This window comes from Marmota flaviventris, chromosome 12 (genome assembly GCF_047511675.1).
Source record: "Marmota flaviventris isolate mMarFla1 chromosome 12, mMarFla1.hap1, whole genome shotgun sequence".
NCBI lineage: Eukaryota > Metazoa > Chordata > Mammalia > Rodentia > Sciuridae > Marmota > Marmota flaviventris.
Genome location: NC_092509.1, coordinates 36,243,654 through 36,270,268, shown reverse-complemented (window position 1 = coordinate 36,270,268; position 26,615 = coordinate 36,243,654). Strand labels below are relative to the sequence as shown.

Below are 26,615 nucleotides of genomic sequence, written 5' to 3'. Positions count from 1 at the left end.
CTGTAGTATGCTGTTTTTTTCTTTTAGTTGTAGATGAACACAATGACTTAATTTTATTTATTTATATGTGGTGCTGAGGATCTAACCCAGTGCCTTACAGATGCGAGGCATGCGCTCTATTACTGAGCTACAGTTCCAACTCAGTAGTATGCTGTTTTTAAGTCCTTTGGGTATAGACTGAGGAGTGGGATAGCTGGGTCAAATGGTGGTTCCATTCCCAGTTTTCCAAGGAATCTCCAAACTGCTTTCCAAATTGGCTGCACCATTTTGCAGTCCCACCAGCAATGAGTGTATCTTTTCCCCACATCCTCACCAACACTTATTGTTGTTTGTATTATTGATAGCTGCCATTCTGACTGGAGTGAGATGAAATCTTAGAGTAGTTTTGATTTGCATTTCTCTAATTGCTAGAGATGTTGAACATTTTTTCACATATTTGTTGACTGATTGTATATCACCTTCTGAGAAGTGTCTTTTCAGTTTCTTGGCCCATTTATTGATTGGGTTATTTGTTTTGTTTTTGTTCTTGGTGTTTAGCTTTTTGAGTTCTTTATATACCCTAGAGATTGTGCTCTGTCTGATGTGCAAATGGTAAAAATTTGCTCCTAAGCTGTAGACTTTCTATTCACCTCACCGATTGTTTATTTTGCTGAAAAGAAGCTTTTTAGTTTGAATCCATCCCATTTATTAATTCTTGATTTTAATTCTTGTGCTATAGAAGTCTTATTAAGGAAATTTGGGCCTAATCTGATTTAATTATTATAAGTGCTTCATAATTGGTAACTCTTAGCACTGAAAGACTGGGGAGTATATCCAAAAAACTTGCTCAGTTACATTTATATAAATATATATATATATATATATATATATATATATATATATATATACACACACACACACACACACACACACACACACCACATACATACACACACACATACACACATACACATACATATTTAGATTGGTATTTTTATTACCACAAAGTACAGTGTTTTTAAAAAATTTGTTTTTAATCAACTAAAAGAATTTAAAGAGAACTGGGAATTCGTATCTATGGTTCTTAAAAAGATAAAGGTAATAATGGTTAGTTTTTCACACTGGGAGAACCATGTTGCTTCTGTGTTTTGTCTTGTTTTTTAACTTCCACAGTAGGCTGAGGATTGAACAGAGTTTTAAACATTGTAATTATGATTTATTATCTGCCTAAGTAAAGAGTTTAGAGTAACAAACATTTAGTGCCTTGAATTGAATCCTTCATTTTAATAAAGAAGAAAAATTGACTTATAAAAATATAAAATTCTTAAAGTAAGTTCTGAAATGATAAGAACTTTCTGAGGTTGAGATAATGACTCATGAACATGGTAGCTTAAAATGTTCATTGAAATTTTTGAGTCATAGAGAATTTTGGCTTTTATATGAAACAATCTTACTTTTAATCTCAAATGGAGTAAAATGTCATTATTTGATGACAGTTAAAGACAGTTAAGTTATATCAAAGTAAGAAGCACATTCATAATATCCTTGAGGAAGCATGTAGTAGATAGGAGGATGGGTTTGTCATGGTCAGATCTGGGTTGAAACCTTAGCTAGAGTCTTACTAGCTCGCCTATGCTCCCTTGGCCTCAATTTCTTTCTCTTTCAGTGCAGTAGTAGTTCTACTTGCTTTTGATTACTAGTAGAAACAAAGGAGAAATGTCAGGCTTGATATTTATTATTTCTCTTACATTTTGATTCAAGCACTTACTTCTGAATTGAACTTCAGTGTTTTCTGAGTATCTGTTTTATTTTTGGTTTTGCTTCTTGTTGTACAGGACTAACCAGTTCCTTGACTTCAGGACTCTGGATTGGGCTTAACAGTCTGAGTTTCACCACTGGTTGGCAGTGGAGTGGTGGCAGTCCATTCCGATATTTGAACTGGTTACCAGGTAAGGCTAAGCCTGTCTGTGGTTGAATTAATCCAAGTTGAATTCACCAGGATGCTGTTAAGATCTTTTCATCTCACATGAAGATCTCAAAGAGAAGAACTGGGAGACTTCATTGATCATAGTCCATTTCTCACCCTGGTTGGCTATCTACCAGCTAGATTTGAATATCCTAGAACTGAAAGGTTATAGACTGCCAGCTTCCTGGGATAAGAACTTGTCTTCCAGGATTATTCCCAATTAATACATGTCTCTGTTTACAGTATGAATTCTTGGCATATTCTTGATTTGTTAAGGTATTATACTCAAAAGCAAATTTTATAGCTAGTCTGAACTATAATTTATTAAAGACAGTAACAGATATTATTACTCTACACACACACACACACACACACACATGTTCTTGCATCCACTTCTTCTCATCATCTCTGAAAGTGTTTCTCACCAAATATTTACAAAGTTTGGCAAGGTGGTTTCGATTGTTTGAACGTCTGACTTTTGAATCTTTGTCCTTTTGGAATTTTCTTTAACATTGCAGTTGAAAGTGCTTATCCATAAATTACCTGAAAGTGCTTAAACACAAATTATGTTTATAATATGTAACACATAATGTTACATACAATTGTCAAAGATTTATGGTTTTATTAATTGGGGATTTATTATTTTATTAATTGGGGATAATCCTGGAAGACAAGTTCTTATCCCAGGAAGCTGGCACCCTATAACCCTACAGTTTTTTACATATGCACACTATGAATTTAAATGAACTGAAATTATCCTGATGACAAATTAATTTCTCATTAATTCAGTTGTGCAATATTTACAATATTGCTGTTACTAATACAAAGACCTTAAAGTCTACATTGATATCATTTTCTGCTGTTTTTAGTGTAGTACAATTGGATTAAAGATATAACATCAGTCACAGCTCACAATATTCCATACTAGCATAAACGTTAATTAGCACTTCTCTTGACAATTTGTAGTTTGATTGCAGAAAACTAGAGTCAGGGAAAGACAAAAACTTCAATAGCTTTCTAATTTTCTAGAGGATATAAAATGGTATGAACTAATTATTTCTATATTGTCATAACATACAAGTAACAGATGAGGAGACTAATTCCTGAAGGTAAGTCGTATGTACAAAGCCACTGTTCATAGAAAACAAAAAAAGTAATGCTAAAAAGTTTTTGCATTATTCACTAACACCAACTGATGTTGTAACACAGTGTGGATGGATGGGTTCTTGATCTTATGAATTTGAGGAATAAAATCCACAGACACAAGGGTGAGAACAAAATAACCAGATTTATCATAAATAGAAAGAAAGCAGAGCTCGTGAAGTGGTGGTGGGGGGGGGGATGTCTCAAGAGAGGGTTGCTGACAGGTATCTGTTGTCTTGGGGTTTTTATGGGCTGGATCTGTTCCTATAGGTGATTGATGGGGTATAGGATTCAGAAAGGGGCCAATCAACTCTGTTTTGTCTTCTTCAACAAATCCGGGAAAAGTGATTTCTAAGCCTTTATTAGCACAAGGGTGGGGGTGAGCATTGGTTAGCACAAAAGGAAGTGCTTGAGGTAGGGGTAGATTTTGTGGTTGGCGGTTGTTTGAGCTAGGGGTAGGGGAAACTAAGGAAGAGCTATTGCGGTTGAAGCTTTCAGGGGCAGTGACAGGAGGTTCTCCAGGCCCGAAGTCTCCTTTCAGGTTGGCATGGTCTCATTCCCTCTGTCCCTTCTCTAAAGCCCTTATCCTATCTCCCTATCCTGGTCCACCTTTGTGTTTCAATGTTAGTAGCTGCTAGAGAACCTCTATGGAGTGTGATTTCAATCCCTTCAACCCCATTACAGTACCAATCCTGGCTCCTCAGGAAAGAGTGCAACTAACAATCAGTAATGTCTACCATAGGTGTGGAAAAGGAAAACAGTAGCATATTGGTCACATCTTTCTTTATCACTTCTACTATGAACAATATCAAGGCAGTGTGTTCTTCGATATGTTCAGACTTCATCTTTTAAAGCCACTGAAAAAAACTTTTTTTTCGTTTAGCTTAAAAAAACTAAACTTTTATTTTCTATATTGATTAGTATTTTTAAAAAGAGAGAAAAAAAGAAGAAATTTGGTAAAATAGTATTCCATTATATAGATGTTAAAACATGCTAGAAGTTTTAGAGTTTATGTTTTGGTTTAGATTGATTAGATTTTACTTTGAAATTCTATTTTGGATATATTCCTTCAGTGCATGATGGCTGCAGGGCTGTTGCTTTAATGTGTGTGTGTGTGTGTGTGTGTGTGTCTGTGTGTGTGTGCTGGGTATCAAATCTGGGGCCTGATGCATGCTAAGTGCATGCTCTATTGCTAAGCTATACGTCAGTCCTGTTGCTTTAAGCTTGACGTGGAAAATCACTTTTATTTTCTTCTGGAATACAGAAAGTAAATATTACTATAAGGGATGTATTTTTTATGAGTGAGGATTTCATTCATCTGCCTATTCATTCTGTCAAATTATGCTGGAGAATACTAGTTGGGCTCCAATAGATCATTAGACAATAATAATCATATGTTAGGGACTAGAATTTATTCTCCTCTTGGTGGCTAAATTATTGTACAATGTAAAAACAGGTCATTTTCTTTATTCAGTTTGGAAGTAAGGATTAAAATTTTTAAGCACTTGTATTCTAAGAGTTCAATTGAGAGAATTTGGGGGTTAACTTTGGTGAAGGTGAGGGTGTGAAAGGAGAATATTAATGGAAAACATTAGTCCCAATTCCTGAAAAGTAGGTACAGAACTACATCGCCTTCTGAAATAGCACAAGAGATTTCTCAAAGTAAAATTAGAAACTTCGTGGAATTCTATAAATTGCTTTTGTATAAATCATTCAGTCAAACATTTCAATTGAGCACTTAGCAAGTGGTCATTTGTTAAAATACATCTACTTTTTAAAAATTGTTTTACACAAAGGATGAATTAGTATGAATTCAAATATGTAATGACTATTAAAGCATTAAAGACCACTGTTTGATATCTTAAAGTTGGCAGTGGCATTGTTTTGGCAAATCAACGTATAATGTGATTTACTACTGAATACACAAATTACTAACCAAATAAGTGTATTATTGTTTCTTGAAAGTTTCTCTCTAGTACTGGCAACTTGCTTGTTAGTTTAGTTACCCTGGTATTTTAGTCAGAGTTTCAACAGACTTTTAAAAACATCTTTATATTTATAACTCACAGTTGTTTTTTCTTTGTGTAGTATTTGAAAATTTTCTGCTGAAACTTTATGGAGCAGGTAACATGATTTCCATCTTGCAGGAAGGGAAGGGAAATTCAGGAATACATAGGTTATATGTACATCCAAGGTCACAGAGTAAAATCACTAGCAGAGCGTCACTCCTTGGCCCTGACTTCAGGCGTGAAACGTAGCTAGTGTTTGAAGTCCTGGTTTAAAATTCAAACGGCAGAGGAACTCAGAGCAGAGAAATGCAGGTAGCAATACATGGAACCACTGCTCAGCAGTGTCGTCTCTCTGGATCTTTAATCAGTTCACAGTAAGAAGTGCATGAGGAGTTAACTCCTCAACTTATTCTTCAGGGGGCTGAGTGGAAGGAACTGAGACCTAATTCTGGGAGCTTAGTGTGTTGTCATTCCAGATCTCCCTCCCATTGCCTTTGTCCTTTCCACTATCTTTCTTTCCGGTCTCCTCCCTCTCATTGAGGAAAGTTTCCCTATGTGCACATTCTCTAGCCTGGTTCTCACAGTTACCCTGGTAACGTGACTTGGTTTTTCAGTAGGTATTGACAGTGTTTAATATACAGGTACCGCTTTGTGATACATGATGTGATCTAGTGTGATGACTATTTAAATTTAAGTCTGGCTTTATTAGTGGACGATAGAGAAAAAGTTATTTCAAGGAAGTATACTTTTATAATCAACATTTTTCGGGATTGGAATGATCCAACAACAAGGCAATGAATAGATACCCATCATGTCTTTTGCTTTGCAGTCAGTAAATATTTATTTGTGAATGTGTAGCAAAAGACAGAATGGGGATCCATTAAATCTCGAGGATGAAGATGTGGGACTGGGGAACTATCTACTTATAATATGTGTAACAGTGCCATTTAAACTTTCTCGTTTTTCTCAAAGGAAGCCCATCAACTGAACCTGGAAAAAGCTGTGTGTCACTAAATCCTGGAAAAAACGCTAAATGGGAAAACCTGGAATGTGTTCAGAAACTAGGCTACATATGTAAAAGGGGCAACAATACTTTGGATACTTTCATTATTCCTTCAGGTGAGTGATCAACTTGATCTGAAGTGTACAAAATATTAGAAGTTAAAGAGAAATAAAATTACAGCCTCATTATAATTGCATAGAATGACTCCAGAGGCCTTGTTCATAGTTGATGGGTATACAGTTTTGATGTTGGTTACAACCAGTGGTTGTAATGTTTCCTGAGTGTGCAAAATCTTTGATATAAATAAGAATATTCCCAAGCCTTTGGGTTGTTATTATTTTTCACATGTTAAAGAATTGGAACAAGATCCACATAGCACATGTACCACTTGCACTTAGGACAACATTGGAATCCGAGCTAGGAAATAAATACTAGAAGGGATGTTTTTATTATGTCCTCAGGGATCAATCTGGGCTCCAGTATTGTTAAATGCAGCATCTAAAATTGAAGTTTTCATAGAATGGAATAAAACATTCAAAAAGTAGTCACAGAATGTTTCATATATAGGCGAGGCCCCAGGAAAAACTTCAATGACTGTCTCCATTATAATCTTATCTAAGAGTTAAACTGCTAAGGTGAGGGATGAATTCTTTCTTCAAAGTGATGAAAAACAAACTCCATTTTTTACCATCAGCTGTTTGTGGAGGAATAACTAATGCTCCTCAGGGTTTTATTTAACTTTTTTTTTTTTTCCTGCTTGGGAACTGACATTGCTTCATTCTTGAGTTCTTTCTCCTTGACTTTTAGAAGCAATTTCATTTATTTTAAAACATGTTGACATACCTAAAAATTTAAAATATGCCAAAAGACAAATGATAATATCCTCCCTTATCTCTACCACATAGTTCCTTCTCTCTGGACAGTCAGTGTTTCTGCATATGTCTATCCTTATCTACGTATAAGCGAACATATTTATAATTATTTTTGTCTATTTTATTGACATGGCAGCATACTAGCCGTATAGTTCTTACCCTAAGTTTTTTTAATTTAATTATAATTTTGTTCACCATCCCATATATTACATAAATAGCCTCTGCACTCATTTTTATGGCTGAATGATAGCCCTTGCACAAACTATAGTTTTTGACTAGTCCTCTGTTAATGGATTTGTAGTTTACTTCCAAGCTTGCATTATTGTAAACAATCCTGAAGCATTTACATTTCCTTTCATGCTAATGATAATTCCTAGCAGTGCAGTTGCTGGATCGGAGAGTAGGTGTGCTTGTAACGTCAATAGCTGTAGAGATGGTCAAGACCTCTAACGGCTGTAAATGAGGGTACCAGTTCATGGGCTTGATTGTGCTTTATAGACACTTCAGAATGTCTGTGGACATGCCTCAGGGAGACTACAATCGCTTTTGCATTTCATATCCTCTTCCATAGAATAGTGTAATTCTTCTTTCTTGGAAGAACTCATATAATTCCCTTTCAAAGACTTGCAATTGCCATTTTGGGGAAGAGGAGAAAGGTTATTATATAATTTCTTTCACGTGGGAGGCAGAATTCTGTAACTTGACCTTGTTGCTTAACCCACCAGTTTCAGGTTCCTCGTCTCTAAAATATAAATATTAATAAATCTTCTTCCTGAAAAGTGTTGTGTGTATTGTCAAGCACTCACTCCATTCTTATTTCTCCACTGTTTCTCCCTTGCCTTACTTCCAACCATATAGCTATACTATCTGGATTATTCTGTTATCTACAAACCCTACTAAACCGATGCTTGATAAAGCATTCCAGAGATCAAATTTTTCAGTATTCATGATTGGTGAACCCTTTGGCAAGAACTCAACCCCATACCCTGTTGGTTCTTGCAACCGTACCTTGTTTGCCCCAAATTCCCAGGACAGTCTAGAACTGTACTGTCTAGTTCAGCAACCGCTAGCCACATGTGGCTTTTGTGAAAATAAAATGTGTTTAGTTCAAACTGCGATGTACTACAAATGTAAGAATACACTTGATTTCCAAAACTCAGCATGAAAAAAAGGCAAAAAAAAACCCCAATTTTATTGATTACATATTGAGATGATAAAGTTTTGGGTGTATTGAGTTAAATAAAATGTATTATTAAAGTGAAGTTGACCTATTTTATTTTACTTTTATTTCCTATGGATACTAGCAAATTAAAATGACATGTGTGGCTTACATTTGTGGTCTACATCATAGGCAATGCTGCTGTTGAGGAACAGAGATGTTTTATGGGATCCTGCCCCAGAGAACTCCTCTTCATTTTACTTGAGTTGGTTGTTTTCATGTTTGTTTATTTAGTGGTACTGGGGGTTTAACTCAAGGATGCTCTACCACTGAGATATCTCCCCAGTTCTTTTTATTTTATTTTTGAGACAGGGTCTTGCTATGTTGCTGAGGCTGACTTTGCACTTGCGATCCTCCTGCCTTAGCCTCCAGAGTTACAGACATGTACCACTGCCTAGCCCAGCTGTTTTCATGTTTTAAAATATATTTAAAGGTCATTTGTTTTGGTTTTAAAGTCCTCAGCATTGGCTGACATTATCTTCTGTTTCTTAGACAGCAAAATTAAAATATCCCACCAGAGGGCTCCAGAGCCATGCTAACAACAAAAACAAAAAAAATAAAAATAAAAATTTTTTTTTCTTTCCTTCTTTAAATTTTTTCCCCTGTTACTACTGGAAGTATACAGAATCTAAACTGCATTGAGGGAATAGATTTTTTAACATATGCATCTTCTATTACAATAATTCAGCATTAGGGCTTTGTATTATCTATTTTCTTAAATTGAGACTGCACAGAATCCTGGGCTTAACCAAAGATGTTTCCAAGACTATCTGCTTTTAGAGAAAATGGGATTGACTCTTTAAAAGAATGACCTACATACGTCTCCCGAATTGAACATTTGCTAAAGGTGCACGTTTGAGAACATTTAATATCAACCTTAAATATATAAATTGACCTTTATTTGATCATATAGTCCATTTCTAGCCAAGGTACATTGCAGTTTTAAAGAGTGTCTATAGAATGGTGAAAATATATCAAATACAACTTCAATTTTTCTCCTGTCCAACACTCGTGATAGCTACCATGCTCCAGGCCCTATGTCAGGTTCAAGGGCATACAAGGATGCGTGAAGTGAGTCTGCCATCAAGCTTCTTTACTTGCCCTGGCTCATTTCTATAAGAGTAAACATTTAAAATTATAAATTTGACCATAGCTATCCATAGCAATAATACAGTGCTGATTACTGATTTCTTAACTAGTAAGTGTATGTCATTTGTAAGAACATCATCTCTATTTCAAAAGAATCAGTAATTTAACATTAGTATGAGTAATACTGTTTAAAAATATTTACACGTGATTACTTTGGTTCATGTGTGTGTACTTGCTTAAGATCATGCAGCTATGGCAAATTCAGGTTCTGCCTGAAAGACTTCTGAATTTCTATTGTTCTCCTATCCCAACAACATACCATCTTTTGTGAGTGAGTAAATGGGGGGATGGGTTCAGAGGTGCAGGTGGCTGGCTCATGCTACTGTAGTTGCAGAGGCTCTTTGATGGGTCTGCCTCAATGCAAATCTTTTTCATGCCCACCTTATGAGCATTGCCCTCCTTGAAGAATCATTGGCTCCCTAAGGTCCATGAAGAAAAAGGTACATTGAAATATTCCAGAGGATGTATTATGTCAACACTTTCAGGCTTCCAGCATTTAAACTGTGCATAATAGATGCTTAGTACAGGTTTGCTGATGTTTTAAGATGTTGGTAAAATTAGTCTACTATATCTTACTGTGGTCCTGTGACAGGTACACATTTTAAAAGAGACTTCCCCTTTGACATTAAAGATGGATTCACTTTTTTTGTCTGAAAGTAAGGCAAATGGAACATGTCTAGCCTATCATTTATGAATCTATATGCCAAAGGTGAAAAATAAATATTACCTTTATTTGCCTACAACTATGAACTGTTACATATTTAGAATGCTGGAAAATATTATTATAATTTTAGACAAAATTTCTTTTAAGTGCCTTCCAAACCATCTTTTTTTTTTTTTTCTAGAAAGTGATGTGCCTACTAAGTGTCCTAGTCAGTGGTGGCCATATGCAGGCAACTGTTACAAGATTCACAGAGAACAGAAGAAAATCCAGAGGGATGCTTTGACTGCATGTCGGAAGGAAGGTGGTGACCTTGCAAGTATCCACAGCATTGAGGAGTTTGATTTCATTTTCTCCCAGCTGGGATATGGTGAGAAACCTTATACTGATAATAAGCTGAGCTACAACCCTTTCTCCTCTCCATCAGTGTCTGAAAAATTAATCAGAAATGTTACTTTTAAATTTAAATTTTAAATTTAAATTAATAACTAAATTAAAGGTATAGATTGAATAGTAAAGGCTAATCATGCCCACAGTGCAAAAACTATATAGTAATTTAAAGGATTTTTATCACTAAGTGGTAATTCAATTATTTTTCTCATAATATGTCATCAAATTATGGATAGTTTTTAAGTATTATTTTCCCACATAGAGGGTGGATTCAGAGATGTCTCCCTTAAAATTCTCAATGATGTCTAACTTTTGGAATTACTTGCATGTATGTATGTATTTTCTTTTTTAAGGCCCGTATTTTATCTCACAAGAGACATCTTTAAGTGCACCGTCTCTTACTTTGGATTTTCTTTTCTTTATTAATGCAGCTAAGGCTGCTAGGGTGTTGAATAGCAGGAGAAACGAACATTTTTTTTTTTTTTTTTTTGAGTGGTTAGGTGTTGGCCTGAGCCTTTTAAAGAAATTGATGTCTCAATCTAGGTGAATACTTTTAAAAGTGCTTAGAAAATGTATTAAGCAGAAATAAAAGATGGGTAAAATGAGTTGGGAATCCTGGTCTTGGAGAAGAGCCTGCTAAGAAACAACATACATACCAATCATGGGCCTTCTGCAGTTCTTGTTGATTAAGTGATTATCATTTTCATCTTCCACTGATGAGGCTGCTGAATAGCTGCAGCTGTTCTTCATTTCCACCCAGCAAAACAAGAGGAAGTGGATGGTGGTGACAGAGTTGCTGCTGCTGATGTATACAGCCTGGAAATGGATGGCAGTAGTAGGGGAGAAAAAGCAATTAACAAGTAGATAAGAAAAAACTCGAGTAGTTACAGGAAAAGATTTAAAACGTCCCCAAACCTTGTTATTTCTTCCAACTGTGTCCACTGGAAACCATTCTCCTTGCACGCCTCCTTGAGGGTGGTACTGAGAAAATTGCCTGCTGCTGCCAATAAACAATTTCTTAACTCTTCTATGTTTACCTCCCCTGGGAAATTTAGACTAAGTGATAATGAAATCACAAGGGATATATCTGAAAAACAGTTACTTATCATCATCAAGTCTGCAGACGAATCAGTGGGGGACAGGTAGGTTAGAATGCTCAGGGGCTGCAGTGTAGATCTTGTCTACTTTCTATAACGTGACTGAGCAATAAGAGAATCATGTTTTTATTGCCATAATTATTGTGGGAAGCTGGATGACCAGGGTTGCTTTTAAATTCAGCTTGAGAATTAGTAAGTGATTTAGAAATGTTTTTATTTTTAAAAAAGAATTATTAAAACCAGAAAATATATAATATTTATAATATTACAACATTGTAATACAATATATACTTATTTAAAACAAATGCCAAATGTCTTCTTTGATATAAGGAGAGTAACTAAGAACAGAGTAGGGACGAAGAGCATGAGAAGAAGATTAACATTAAACTGGGATGAGAGGTGGGAGGGAAAGGGAGAGAGAAGGGAAATTGCATGGAAATGGAAGGAGACCCTCAGGGTTATACAAAATTTCATACAAGAGGAAGTGAGAGGAAAGGGGAAAATAATACAAGGGGGAGAAATGAATGACAGTAGAGGGGGTAGAGAGAGAAGAGGGGAGGGGAGGGGAGGGGAGGGGGGATAGTAGAGGATAGGAAAGGCAGCAGAACACAACAGACACTAGTATGGCAATATGTAAATCAATGGATGTGTAACTGATGTGATTCTGCAATTTGTATACGGGGTAAAAATGGGAGTTCATAACCCACTTGAATCAAAGTGTGAAATATGATATATCAAGAACTATGTAATGTTTTGAACAACCAACAATAAAAAAATTAAAAAAAATAAAACAAAATCATCTTGATAAAGGTAAAGGAAAGTTACAAAATGAAGATTGCCACTTTTAAATCAAAAGTCTTCAGAATTCTTTTAATTTTATTTTAATTATGGAAGAATATTGCCTGTGGATACATTGGGACCTGCACCCATAAGCTATGCCTTTCCCAACTAACACAACTCCCTTAACTGATTTATAAAAATTAGCCTAATGACTTTCCACTCACGTGTTGTATATTTTTGTAGGATGACTGTGCTTAGGAATTACAAAAGCTGTAGGGGGAGAACAGTTTCATGACAAAATATGTTTGTAGGAGTCTCTTGATACTTACTTTATTATAATTGTGGGACTTGGGAGTTGAAACTTACATTGGTCTTCAACTAAAATCCTTAGGGGACGCATGAGGTCTCTTTGAAACCTATATTTGTTGCTCAAAAGAGCATGATCTGCCACTCCAAGTGAGAGGAAAAGGGGGCCATCCGGGCACTGTCATTCATGCTTTGTGGCTCTGGAAACATCTGCCGGCGCTGGCATGAGGCCAGTCAAGGACTTTTCCAAAAGCAAAGCTGAATGACAACTTTTAGGAGGAAGAAACTTAACCACTTAGGGAATTTCTTATATCATATGGCAATTTTCTCATTTTCCATCAAACATCATCTTTATAATCCTTTGAAATATTTTTAACCATGGAAAGACCATTTATCAAATATTCATGATGAGACTTTCAGTTATGCAAATTAGATAGCTATTGAATTATAGATTCTTTAATTTGTTTTGTTTGGAAATGTTTATTTTTTTACAGGCATGGAAACTTATATCTTCAATTACTGCAACTTTTTCCCCCATTTTTGTTGTGCTGAATACCATATTTCCAACGATGTGAGTGCTGTTGGCAGGAAAATTATTTGTAGCAAACAAGCATCTTCACAAGATAGAGTGTAATAATAGACTTACATTAATTTCATTTTCACAACTCCCAGGAGACATAGTTTGTAATAGTGACAACTAAAAAACTCAAGTCATATTTACAATGCAAAGAAAACATTACACAACCTACAACCGACAACATGAAATGTGGTTTACATCTGAGTCTTCAGCATGTAGGTCAGATTAACACTCCAAAGGATTACATTTTATGACAGTGACAATATCAAGGGAGTCTAGATGTATTGACAAAGCAGACTGCCTTCCTTTCCCCATACCCTGTTGACCTTTGGAAAGCAACCTTTGTATATACTACTTTTGTATTTTTCTTCCTGTTTAGAGCCAAATGATGAGTTGTGGATTGGCTTAAATGACCTCAAGATTCAAATGTACTTTGAGTGGAGTGACGGGACCCCTGTAACATTTACCAAATGGCTTCGTGGAGAACCAAGCCATGAGAACAACAGGCAGGAGGACTGCGTTGTGATGAAGGGGAAGGTAAGGCAACTTTACCGACATCTGGGAGAAGTCAGCAGAGTCTTCCTTCTGTCCCTCTTATTGCCTATGTTTGGTGAGAGTGTTTCCATTTGAGATCATTTGATATAGATCAAAATTGAGCCAAGATTCAGATTTAGTTTCTTGAGTTTCTATCAGTTGTATTGCCAAGTGACATTTTCAAGAAGACCAGAAAGATTTTTTTTTTTTTGCTCCCAAAGATAAACTTAACTAACCATTAGCTAATATTCATAAGTTCCTATTGCTGGGTCACAAATGGTACCCCCATCCACACAGTCTCTTTACATCTGTGTAGCTGGAGTTCAATTTGCTGTTTATATGTAAAGCATGAAATTTCCTTTCCCTTTTATAGCTGCCGTAGTCCCTTAATATCATTGGATCTTAGTTTTCCTTTATGGAATCACAATTACAAGAAAATAGCATCAAAGAACAGATAATCATTTGTTTTTCTCTGTGCTCCCTTAAGGATGGGTACTGGGCAGATAGGGCCTGTGAGAAGCCACTTGACTACATCTGTAAGATGAAATCACAAACCCAAGCTCCAGAAACAGAGGAAGCAGAAACAGGCTGCCGGAAAGTAAGTATGGAACATACACAGTGATCAGTCAATATTATTTGATATAGTTGGCTTTACCTTGTAGGAGAAATTCTTCGTTCTCTGCAGAACCAAAATGTTTCAATGTTGAAAGTTTTCTTTGGAAATTCTCTGCAGGTAATATAGGGCTACCCATGGTCAGTGGTTCCATTCAGAATGTCATGAGAACTGAACGAGAGAACAGGGAATAAAACTCCTCATGGAGCCTGATGAGGGCAATGATATGAAGGCAGGTCATAGGAATTAGTGACATCCAGATGTCAAGAGTCTATGAACCGAGGGGCTGGGGTTGTGGCTCAGTGGTAGAGGGCTTGTCTCGCGTGTGTGAGTCACTGGGTTCAAGTCTCAGTACCTCATATAAATAAATGAATAAAATAAAGGTCCATCAACAACTAAAAAAAAATTTAAAAAAGTTTGGCAAAAAGAAAAAAAAAAACATACAAAAGAGTCTATGATCCTGTGAACTGTCCAGAACATTTCCAGTAGATAACCTCAAGTGCACATAGCAAACTATCCATAGTCACTTTTTCCATATATGTATATGGGACTGGCCTTGAACTTGGGATCCTCCTATCTCAGTCTCCCAAGTGGCTGGGATTACAGGCCTGTGCCACACTGCACTGATTGGTTTGTAATTTTTTAATTGTGAGTTGGGGTTCACTGTTCCCACCCCTACCCCCAAGTGTCATCATCTCAGATGACCTAGTATGTGGAAATTTTTCTGCTGCATGTTATTTTGCACTCTACTTCCTTCAGTGCCTAAGAAAACCCCCCTTGGTAGACCAAGTATTACTTTAATACTTTGGCCATGGATCTCATACAATGTGAATAGTGTAGAGTTGGAACTGGCATCCATCTTGGTGCAGACCTGGCATTTATTTTCAAACTGAAGAATATTTTTTCTAATACCCAGAACCCCAAGCAGATGACAAGGCTCTAGTCATGTTTTGTTTCTGTGGCTAGAGTTTTTAGTTCTCCATTCACAGAAGGAGACTCCTCTTCATAGAGGGGCCTCAATTCCAACACCCTGCCTCAGGTGGGTGAAAAAACAAATGTTGTATTCTGTATGGACAGGAATATCCAACCCCCTTGGATCTGAATCTGGATTTGATACACCAATAGACTATTTTCCATTTATCTTTTAATATTCTATTTATATTTGGTTCTTGGAGAGTTCCTCTTCTTCCTGTCAAACTCTAGTATGGATTTTTTTATTTATTGTTATGTATTTACCCCATTTGATGTATGGGAGAGGAGCCACATCAAGTTGTGTTGCCTCAGGTTGAATGAGTGCTCTCCTATGATCAGATGATATAGATTTTATTTCACCATTGGTAATTGCCTCTATAGACAGCCAGACTTGCTGTTTCCCGAATTATTTTCTGTGGTTAACTTTTTTTGAACTGAAATCTTAGCCGGTCTGTTCAGTTTCTTCAGTGACTATTTCACAAATAGTTGAAGGACACATAAGAACTGAAGAGAATTACCACCCTTTACAATTTCTTATGTGACAGACAATGTAATACTGGGTTGTTTTTAATATATGATTAAATATATGTATATATATATACAAATATTTCAATCCCACTTGAAATGCAACAAAAATCATATATATGTTTAAATATATGCAACAAAAATCATATACATGATTAAATATATGTATATACATATGTTTAATCATGTATATGATTTTTGTTGCATTTCAAGACCTTCAGGTTTATGTTCTTTAGACATTTATATTATTTATTAATTTGTGTTTCATGATAGAATGATTACTAAAATAATATAGTTTCTAACATATATGCATGATAATCTGCTTTTTTCTCCATTGCTTGATGACATTAATAGGGCTGGAAAAGGCATGGCTTTTACTGCTATTTGATTGGACATACACTTTCAACATTTACAGAAGCCAACCAAACATGCCAAAATGAGAAAGCTTATTTGACAACTGTTGAAGACAGGTATGTCACTATTTTAATTTTATTTTAAAATATAGTCAAATAATGAAAAGTTTTCAAAAAGGCCTGAAAACTGAAATATCAGTATGCTCTAAATTTTTGAGTGAATCATGTGTGACCCTGTGGTATGGCTTATAAACAGAAAACCATTAAAAACAATACTCTTATTTGAATATTAGTTGCAAACATTATAAAATATTTTGCTACTTTTAGTACTATAAAGCAATATTTAGAACAGTTTACTAATAATCTAATGAATGTAGTTTTAGAATTAACTCTTCTCTGATCTACTAAATGTCAAAATTTTAAAACAGGAAAGGTAAGTAAAATTGGTCAGCTCAAAATTCCACTTTCTATTTCTGCCACTTTCTCCACCAAAAAAGAGCACAGAGTGTCTGAATCTGAGGATACAGAAGGAAAGACCAAATCAAACTCAGTTTCTCCTGATAGACACTCACAATACAGAGTGCTTCTGTGACACTATATACCTGGAGATGGAGTCAGCCCACAGCTTGAGGACTCAGGTCCTAAGACTGTCCCCCAGCCTCCTTCAAATGCCACTCACAAGTCCCAGGTTGTTTTACGTGTGCTTCTGAAAGACTGGCTGTGTAGGAGTTCCTTCTTTAAGTTCAATTAATTTGCTTGAATAGCTCAGGGAACTCAGGGAAACACATTTACTGGTTTATTGAAAAGGCTATTATAAAGGATATTCATGAAGCAGTGCACAGGGTATGGTGTGGGAGAAGGTGCATGGAACTCCTAAGCCCTTCTTGCTCTGCTGCCCTCTGGGAGCCTCAATGTGTCCAGCTGTCTGGAAGCTCTCTGAACCCTGTCCTTTTGTGCTTTTAACAGAGACTTCCTTGGCTAGGCATGATTGCTAAAGGACTGGGTGGGAAAACTCAGCAAGGTCTGCTGTTCACAGTCCTCTTGGCTACTCTGTGCCCCTCTCTCCAGGGCATGGGGGCAGGACCCTTCTGGAATGAGGGAGTTATTATGACCTACTATAAGGCAAGCATTATGAGCTTGGAATTGAGGACAAAATCCTCTCTCTCTCTCTCTCTCTTTCTCTCTCATAGTATCATAGAGAATAATTTATTCAGTCTTTCCATCCTTCCATTATTTTCCTTTACTTCATTAATGGTCTTGCAGGTCAAGAAAATAAAATATATATAGAAGATTTTATATAACGTTTAACCTTTAACGAAAAATCTGTCTTTCAGATTTTACTTATTCATTCTTCACTTAATTCTTTGTAGAGCCTTGCATTGGGGCGCCCAGGAAAATTAAAAGAAACTTAAGAATATCTATTTTATTTGTAGCAAGAGGCAAAAATTATTGAGTATTAATAAACATAAAAAAAGAAATTATACTTATTGGTCTTTCAAAGCAGACCCGATAAAAAGTCTAAGGAATAGTGCTGATATTAAATATCCTTTCATAGGCTGGATGCAATGGTACATGCCTGTAATTCAGTGACTTAGGCTGAGGCAGGAAGATTGCAAGTTTGAAGTCAGCCTCAGCAATTTAGCAAGTCCTGAAGTAACTTAGTGAGACCCTGTTTAAAAAAAAGAAAAAAAAAAAGACTGTGGATGTAATTCAATGGTAAAAATGACTGTTATAATATTTTCAGTATTTATAGAACAACTGTATTTCAACTTATATCTTCATCTCATGGATAGTTAAATGCTAATACATCATGGCACACTCATGATGCAACATCTGAAAATCAGAACAAAGATACTTTGCATCTTCTGACAGGGAAGATAAACTGCCTGTCTTTAAGTACTATAGGGATGGTTCGTATCTGCACTATCACTGATTTATTAGTCTACTGAAGAACAATGTACAAGATTTCACTGTATTTTATGTTAGTTTTTCTGTGTTTTTGGTGACATTTATATTTAGGAACCCACTAACTCTTGTTGATTTGAATTTTAACTTCTTTATTGCAGTTTTTCCAATTAACAAATACTCTTTTCGTATCAGTAAGCTCGAAAAAGGTCAAAAACTCTATCTACATCATGCTCAGAACCAATCATAAGGTGTAGGTACTTTATCTGCAGGTCTTCTGCAATATATTTTCCCATAATTCTTGAGTTCTGTTCACACAAATTCTATCTGGATATTCTGTATATTCATTTATTCTAGAAATAGTTTTCAGAAGCTGAAATGTTGTAATTCCATTTGGTCTTGTCTTTGGGTCTTGTACATTTTATGTTAACAGTCACAGAATTTTCAAGGAAATGCGTATTTATGTTATTTATTTTTATGTAATTTTATTTAAAAATAAATGCAATCTCTGTGTATGAAACTCAGGCAACATCTCAATGGCAATAAATTCCTTAGTACATAATAAAAGTATTTTTTAAACTACAAAAAAATTTGGATATTTAAGAAAAATAAACTGCATTTGGAATTTGTGTTTGTCCTATTTGATGCACGAAATCATTAAGATGATGGTCAAATAAATGTTCTGTTGTTGCTACATCTCTCCACATCCGTTCTCTGGTCTTTTTCAAGTCAACTCCTTCTCTCTTTCTTCCTGAAAACTCTCTCTTGTTCCAAGGAGAGATTTCTGTCTGTGTTGCCATCTGTCAATTAAGACAAACTTCAGTTGCTTTGCCAAACAAATTGCATTGTTGCCCAGTGATGCCAATACCAGGGATGAGAACGCAAAGGCAAAGTGTTAGAATTCGTGTTCTGCCTCCAGCTCCTGGTAGAGACTGAATTTTTGCTTCTATTTCTTAACAATTTTGTCTTTCAGAGTTGAGACATGAGAAATAAAATTGAGGGAGAAATCCTCACAGATTATTCCATTTGCAACATCTTCAATAATGTTACTATCCCTCTACTTGCTTAATCAAGAATTGAGTGGAGTGTCTGGCCTATTTAAAAAGTGAAATAATTGTTTTTCATTTTAAAAAGATTTTTTTAATGACTTTATTTTGTTTATTTATTTATTCATTTATTTATTTTATATGGTACTGGGGAACCAACCCAGTCCCTCACACGTGCTAAGCAACCACTCTACCACTGAGCCATAAATCCAGCCCCCCAAAATTGAAATAATTGTTTAAACAAACCTTTAAAAAATGAATATAGCACCTTCCTTTGTATTTTGAGGAGGGGTAATGATGTTAGTTATATATGAATGATTTTATCCACTCAGCTCTGTAAACTTACCTATCTGAAGAGGCGATTTTTATAATTTTTATAATTTAAGTGACCTAAATATAACACAATATGGTTGCATTACCAACTACAGCATAGCTCAAACATAACTGAGATACTTTTCGTGTTGATAACTTTAAACATTCATATAAATGTTTCTAAAGATTAGTTGAATATTAATTTTTATTTTAAAGATATGAACAAGCATTCCTGACTAGTTTGGTTGGATTGAGGCCTGAAAAATATTTTTGGACAGGACTTTCGGATATACAAAACAAAGGGACCTTTCAGTGGACAGTGGAGGAGGAGGTGCGGTTCACCCACTGGAATTCAGATATGCCAGGTACGTGCCCTGCCTTTTTTCAGGGATTCATTCATTCTATGAATCCATCAGACAAAACCTGTTACTTCTCCCTTTCCAAGTAGACAATGGAAATTAATTGTGTTTTCAGGAAGTATTTATATTTTACTTTTTTTCCTTTTTGTTTTTTTAAATCTCAATGAGTTTGCAGTGTTCTAAGGAAAAGAAGGAAGAGAGAAATTGCTGGTTTATTTGGTACTGGTCTATTTGAAAAACACTTATGAAATCCTAAGGAGTCACAAATGTTCTGAATAGTGAACTTTTCTGAAAACGTGAACCTTTATTCAATGGATATACAACTTCTCAGTGCAACTGTAAAGAGAAATATTGTTCTTGAGCCGTGGGGTAAAAACAATGCTTATGTGGAATTCATTATTCTACTATCTTGAATGTGTGATTATGTTTAACCCTTTGTATGGCTGAGCATAAAAGAGTAGAATTTATTCAAGGGAGGAAAAAGGAAGACAGAGCTCCCTCAAGGTGAAAGGGGACCCGTTCAGGGTTGCTACTTAACTGCACTAGTCTAGGGGTTTTTATGTAACTATTGGCATTGTATATAACTAAGGGCATTGATCAATGTCTGTGCTAATCAGGCATGGAAGAAGTACCAAATGGTCAAAATCTATGTCAATCAGGTATTGGAAAAGTGCCAAGGCTATTAGTTAGCCTTTGAGTTTGTAACCTTTACTTAGGTCTAAGAACATATTTAGCTGGAATGTTTGTCATGCTTTTACAAGTTAATCTCATGAAGTGGCCTTTACATTTAGAGAAGTCTTTATGTGGCCCGTTTCCTTAACTGCCTGTTTTATTATCCATCCTATCTTATTCCACAAAACACAAAAAATTCAACATCCTTTATAAAAAGTATTTCATGTTCCTGGGTCAGAAGCTAAGAAAGAAAACAATAGCCCAAGGGTGTGTATTTACTACAAAGTAGTTAAGTAACTTATCGATCTAATAATGATCTAATAATACACCCTAATCTCCTGGAGTTATTTTAACTTGCATTCTCCCTCAGCTTCTAATAAGAAAAACAATAATCTGAATGGTGCAATTCTTGTATAATTATTAAATTATTGAACTTTATGAAAAATAATAAGATTGTGGCTCAGTCTTACAGTTACTGGATAGGATATTAAGAACTGAATGTGTATTTAAAAAAAAAATCTTGGTAGGAATGGTCCTTCTTACTCTTTACATTTACTTTGCCTCTTTTGCTCATTCAGCTGTAAGATTATGCAAGATTAATCCTAGAATGTCTTTGAGGGGAATGAAAACAGGTCAAACTATAGTTGGGCACAATGGTGCATGCCTGTAATCCCAGTAATTCAAGAGGCTAAGGCAGAAGGATCTCAAGTTTGAGGCCAGCCTCAGTAACTTAGCCAGGCTCTAAGCAAATTAGTAATACTCTGAGAATGTGGCTCAGTAGTAAAGTGCCCCTGCGTTCAAACTCTAGTGCTCCCCTCCTCCAAATCAGATCAAACTGGAGGTACAATTCATTTGCAACCATTGTTATAGGGAATCCTTGATGGAAGGTTGGTGGTTCCCCTTTAGGAAATGTTGACCTCTTTGACTTGAATGTACAGTTTTGAGAAGAGCAGGCAAGAACGGACGGGCAGGTTCCCCTCATGCTAGGATGAACTGATTCTGGGAGTTGGTGGGCTGCTACAGCCCTAGCTCTCCTGTATTCCAAAGTAATCAGGTTCCAACTCAGGACTGTAAAGGGGATGGGATTATTGTAGGACTCAGAGAAATCTCTTGGGGTGTCAGGACATCAGGTATTTAAGAGAAAACATTCTGGATAATATTTATCTTTTTAGAGTTATGAGAATTATATCTAAGCCCTTAAATATCTTTAAAATACCATTAATAAAAAATATCAGCTCATTGGTGCAGCAAGAAATTATGATGTTTTCAGAGCTCTTAGTTAATTACTGTTTGGAAATAACCATCACTAGGAAATAGAATGGTAGACTATTAAGCTTAGTATATTTGTTGCAGAGGGGACCTGCCTCCCGGGAGCCAAAGCAGCCACAGGGGTCTGTAGCCACCAGTTTTTCAAATCCTAAAGGAAGAATTTCACTCGAGTTGCACAGAAGTTTATTAGAAAAGTGGAATGAATGTTACATAGAGTATAGTGTTCTTGCCTTAGTTTTACATTCTCCCCTTACGAGGTTTAGTACCCCTTGTATAACTCAGCAAATACCCTTTGTGAGGGTCCTGACGACCTGGTCACAAGGGGTAGGTGTGACATGGTCTTGAAACCATCATTCTCTTAAAAGGTTATAATTAACTATGGCTGGGGAAGGTTGGTGCATCAGTTCCCATTTTTCCAGATCTTTGTGTTGATAAGGTCCTCTGTGATTGGTGATTCTGTGATCTATGGACTCTCTTTGATGATATGTCTGATCCCCTCTCTATAAGTGACCACCCTTCATCCTCCTTCCCCCTGCTGAACACAGTCATCATTTTACTTTATGTACTTCTTTAATTATTAAAGCTGGCATTCATCACAGCCCCGTCAGCTAGGCCCTGTGAAGCGCATTTTAAGATGAAGAATCAAGTTCACAGTGGTTGAGTAACTTATCGAAAATCTCCATCCTCAGGAGTATCTCGTTTTGAAGTCTGTAAACAACTTCGGCCTTGGAGACCTACAAGGACCTAAGGGGAGAAAAAGTTCTTAAAGAACTAAAAAGGAAATGTAGGCAGGCAGCCGGCAGGAAGGAAGGAAGGAACATTAACTCAGTTCTTTTGTCATTGTGGCACATTTGATCATACTAAAAATATTGTATCTTTACATGCCTATGTGTGGGATGTTAGAAATTCAAAATGTTCTAAAACTTTCTACAATTAAGATCATAATTCCGTTGGAGATAGAGACCACATAAATAAAAGACCAGAGATGGTTCAAATAGAACAAATAACGGCTAAATGCTCCAGTAGTGCTCTCCTACCTTGTGTTACCCTGTGAAGGTTTGAGCAAGCACCCTCACTCTCAGCTTGGAACGGGCTGCTGTGGGTGGCAGGACTGCAGCCGGCTCCTGTAGACTGAATTCTGCTTCATCTGTTTAATGCAGGGCGAAAGGCAGGATGTGTTGCCATGAGAACTGGGCTTGCAGGGGGTTTATGGGATGTTTTGAAATGTGATGAAAAAGCAAAATTTGTGTGCAAGCACTGGGCAGAAGGAGTAACTCGGCCACCAGAGCCCACGACAACCCCTGAGCCCAAATGTCCAGAGGAGTGGGGTTCCACCAGTAAAACAAGCTTGTGTTTCAAGGTAAGCATCACTTACTAAGCTAATCAAGAATCTGGAAAAAAAAAATCTGAAATATCCATCAGCCCAAAGACTCACCTAAGAAATTAGAGAAAAAGAAAGCATACACCCTAGAAATTTTATTCTGATTTTATTGATCTAGAAAGGGCCTGGGTGTCCTTTGGGTGGATGCTAGTGGCCTATGTAGACCAATAAACGCAGCCAACAATGCAAATGCAACTTGTAGAAGTCTTTCCTAACCCGCCTTGTCATTATCACCCCCTCTCTGCCTTTCTCTATTTATCTAGTTTTCTGATCCTATTGTGAGCTCCTAATTTTTTTCATCTTGGTAAGAAGCTTTGTTCCCCCTCATGCTATCCTGTTGCACCTCATTTTTGTCCTGCTGTTGACGCCTAAGCTAACTGAATTGGCAAACTAATCTACAATAGTGCCATGTAGGTATTCAAGAGAAAGTACTTAGGTTTTTCTGATTTCATACCTGATGGATCTACTGATGGAAGATGAAGTCATTGAGAAGTAGGGGCACATGGTCTTTCAGTGCCCTTTAAATGACAGTTCAGTATTCTACTATTATTTTACACATTCCTAGGTTGGACCATCTATTTCTTCCTGATAGAGTCAAGTTCAAAATAAACCATTGGCCAAACAGAAATAGAAACAAAAGCACAGACAAATTAAACCCCAATGAATTAAGAATTTGGGGGTTCTCTCTCTCTCTCTGTCTCTCTGGTCATATCCTTTCTAGGGAAAGTCGCACTTAGGCAAATATAGCAATGTATCTACTACTTAACATATTGTCCTGCTGTCATGACCTCTTTTATGGCAATTGGTCATGACATGCCTTGTAAGTCAGTTTGGCAAGACTAATGAAGAATGTCTGTCAGGCCTAGAGATGTGGCTCAGTGATGGAGCACTTGCATAGCATGTGTGAGGCCCATCCCCAGCATTAAAGAAAAACAAAAACTTGTTTCAGAATGAAGTTTAGTATCCTCTAATTCAAGAAAGGATATGGCGAGTTAAGCTGGTCACTCCCACTAGTAGGGATGGAAAGTGGATGGGTAGATTGTCTCATGAAGTAAAGGAATGAAATCCGTGGACACGGGGGTGAGAGCAAAGTGATAGGATTTATTACAGTAATAGAAAGCAAGCAGGGCTCCCAAAGAGGGAGAAGTTCCAAGAAAGGGTTGCCAACAGGTTTGTCACCTAGGGGTTTTGATGGGCTCACTCTGTCCCTATAGGTGATTGGTAGGGTATAGGATTCAGAAAAGGACCATTCAGTTCCATTTTGTCTTTTTCAATAAATCCTGAGCGAGTAGTTTTCAAGCCTTTATTACCATGAGGGTGGGGTGAGAGTTTGTCGGCACAAGAGGGGGCTTTAGAAATTTCGTAGTTAGCTGTTGCTAAGGAGTAGGGGTAGGGGTAGTAGTAGTTGAGGAAGAGCCACTGTGGTTGAAGCTGTCAAGGGCAGTGACAAGATGTTCTCCAGGCCTGAGGTCTCCTAGGATGACAAGCTCTCATTCCCTCCTTCTCACCTCTGAGGCCCTTATCCTACCTGTCTGGGCATGGTCTATCTTCCTGCCTCCGTAGCAATAGAGACCAGTGAGTTGGTCAATCTAGGTAGATCTGTTAGGGTTTAAAGCATAATTTACATAGGAGAGAATATATTGAGCCAAGACAGAAGGGGATTTTGGATTATTTGAGGGCTAACACAAACTGATCAAGTATTTTATTGTTACTGCTGGGGAGATTTTTCATCACTACATAAAGGTCAGATTCTTTCCTATTTATTTCCTTTTGTCCAAGTGTGGTTGGTAGGTTATGGAGATTTGTTGCAGATTTTTTTTTTTTTTTTTTTGAGAGAAGCAGTGGAATTATCCAGATCTGGGAAGTGAACTAGAAATTCCAGTAGACAATATTCAAATAGCTGTTCAACGGATCAGTATATGTGTTTTACTAGAAATGTTGAGGTTTTAGACATGGCTGGAGTAGGCATTATTTGGACATACATAGACCATCTTTGTAAATATTAAGATGTGAGAACTGACAGAATTCAGCTGGTAGTAATTTTTTTTAAGAAAATAAAATCTTTATTTTTTTTATTGGTTGTTCAAAACATTACAAAGCTCATGACATATCATCTTTCATACATTTGATTGTGAATGTGTAACCGATGTGATTCTGCAATTTGTATTTGGGGTGAAAATAAAATCTGATATCAGAGTCTACCAAGGTGAAATGCTCACTGGAGACTTGAAAGTCATAGGAGCTACTGATGTGGAAACCTGCTCTAGTCAAATTCAGGTCAAGGTGAAGGTTTTCTCACATTACTTGATGACAATCTGGGCAGCCATAGTCCATTCAAAGCAAATCCCTTTTCCCATAGCCTGTTAGGGTGATGTGCTTGAAGAACAATGAATGAAAATTATAAGTCAGTGGCTATGATAAATTCCTGTACTATTACCATACTGGTAGGTTGATCCAGATTGTCTCTGTGGATCCCATTTCATAGCTCTATTTGCAGTTCTCTGGGAAAAAAGGACATAGTCTCCAAATTATGACATCCATTAAATGTAGTTTACCTTGTAACTAATTTCTGCCAGATGACTGTCTGTCCTTGCATGTGCTCCAATAGTTGTTAAAATGTGCAAGTATGAGGAAATAAGAAAGGTAGTTTTGAAGGAGACGGTCAATAAAGTTTTGGGAGATTGTGAGGTTATTCATTATTTAAGCTAAACAGGATAACAAACTATGGCACAATTTTAGGGAGGTCATTTCCTTAAGGCTTTCCTTATTCATGTTTGTTTTTTCTGTACCAAAAAAATTATATTTTTGCATCTCTATGCCTCTTTTCTCATTTAACCAAATTAACTCTTTCTTCTACAATGAGCTATGTACCTAATCCGTAGGCTTCCAAGATTTTAATCTAATGAAATATTTTAATCTAATAAAATGCTTTTATTTTGTAAGGTTTTCTCAAAAAAAAAATCACCTCCAAGTTTTCTTATCCAAACATTCACTCATAAGTTGTTTTTACATGAAGAAAATTATATGGTTTGGGGATATTACAATGTTTAGCTTTTCTATAAATGAAATCCCATCAAAGGAAGATGATTGTTTCTCTTGATTTAATAAGCCATGAAGTGTAAAATGGTTTCTGAAATCATATCTTTAGCTGTTTGCAAAAGGAAAACATGAGAAGAAAACGTGGTTTGAATCTCGAGATTTTTGTAGAGCTCTGGGTGGAGAGCTAGCCAGCATCAATAACAAAGAGGAGCAGCAAACAATATGGCGATTAATCACGTGAGTGGCTTTTCTTTTACCAATTCCTATCTGGTGCTCAGTCAAATTCAGGTCAAGGTGAATGTTTTCTCACATTGTTGAGAAAATGCTTACTTTTCTGAAATCGTTGGTACAGGAAGCTACTTTAAACACCTGCTTGAGGTCCCCAATCCATGGGCCCTTTTTGATCTGCTTTTAGTTCGAATTCCTTTAATTTTAGAAATTGAAAGCCAGTGAAAAATTGCCCTACAAATTAGAAAACACTCAA

The 26,615-nt window shown here is 36.4% G+C and overlaps 1 protein-coding gene across 1 annotated transcript in view; it reads left to right on the top strand.

Annotated features, from left to right (window-relative positions):
• Positions 1–26,615, top strand: part of Mrc1 (mannose receptor C-type 1) — an 84,867-nt gene that overhangs the window by 27,090 nt on the left and 31,162 nt on the right. The window contains exons 5-13 of the mRNA XM_027928606.2: positions 1,815–1,928; positions 6,070–6,216; positions 10,186–10,371; positions 13,531–13,688; positions 14,173–14,283; positions 16,150–16,265; positions 19,628–19,776; positions 22,872–23,071; positions 26,241–26,368. Of these exons, the coding sequence (XP_027784407.2) occupies positions 1,815–1,928; positions 6,070–6,216; positions 10,186–10,371; positions 13,531–13,688; positions 14,173–14,283; positions 16,150–16,265; positions 19,628–19,776; positions 22,872–23,071; positions 26,241–26,368 (1,309 nt within the window). The remainder of the gene's footprint in view (positions 1–1,814; positions 1,929–6,069; positions 6,217–10,185; positions 10,372–13,530; positions 13,689–14,172; positions 14,284–16,149; positions 16,266–19,627; positions 19,777–22,871; positions 23,072–26,240; positions 26,369–26,615) is intronic.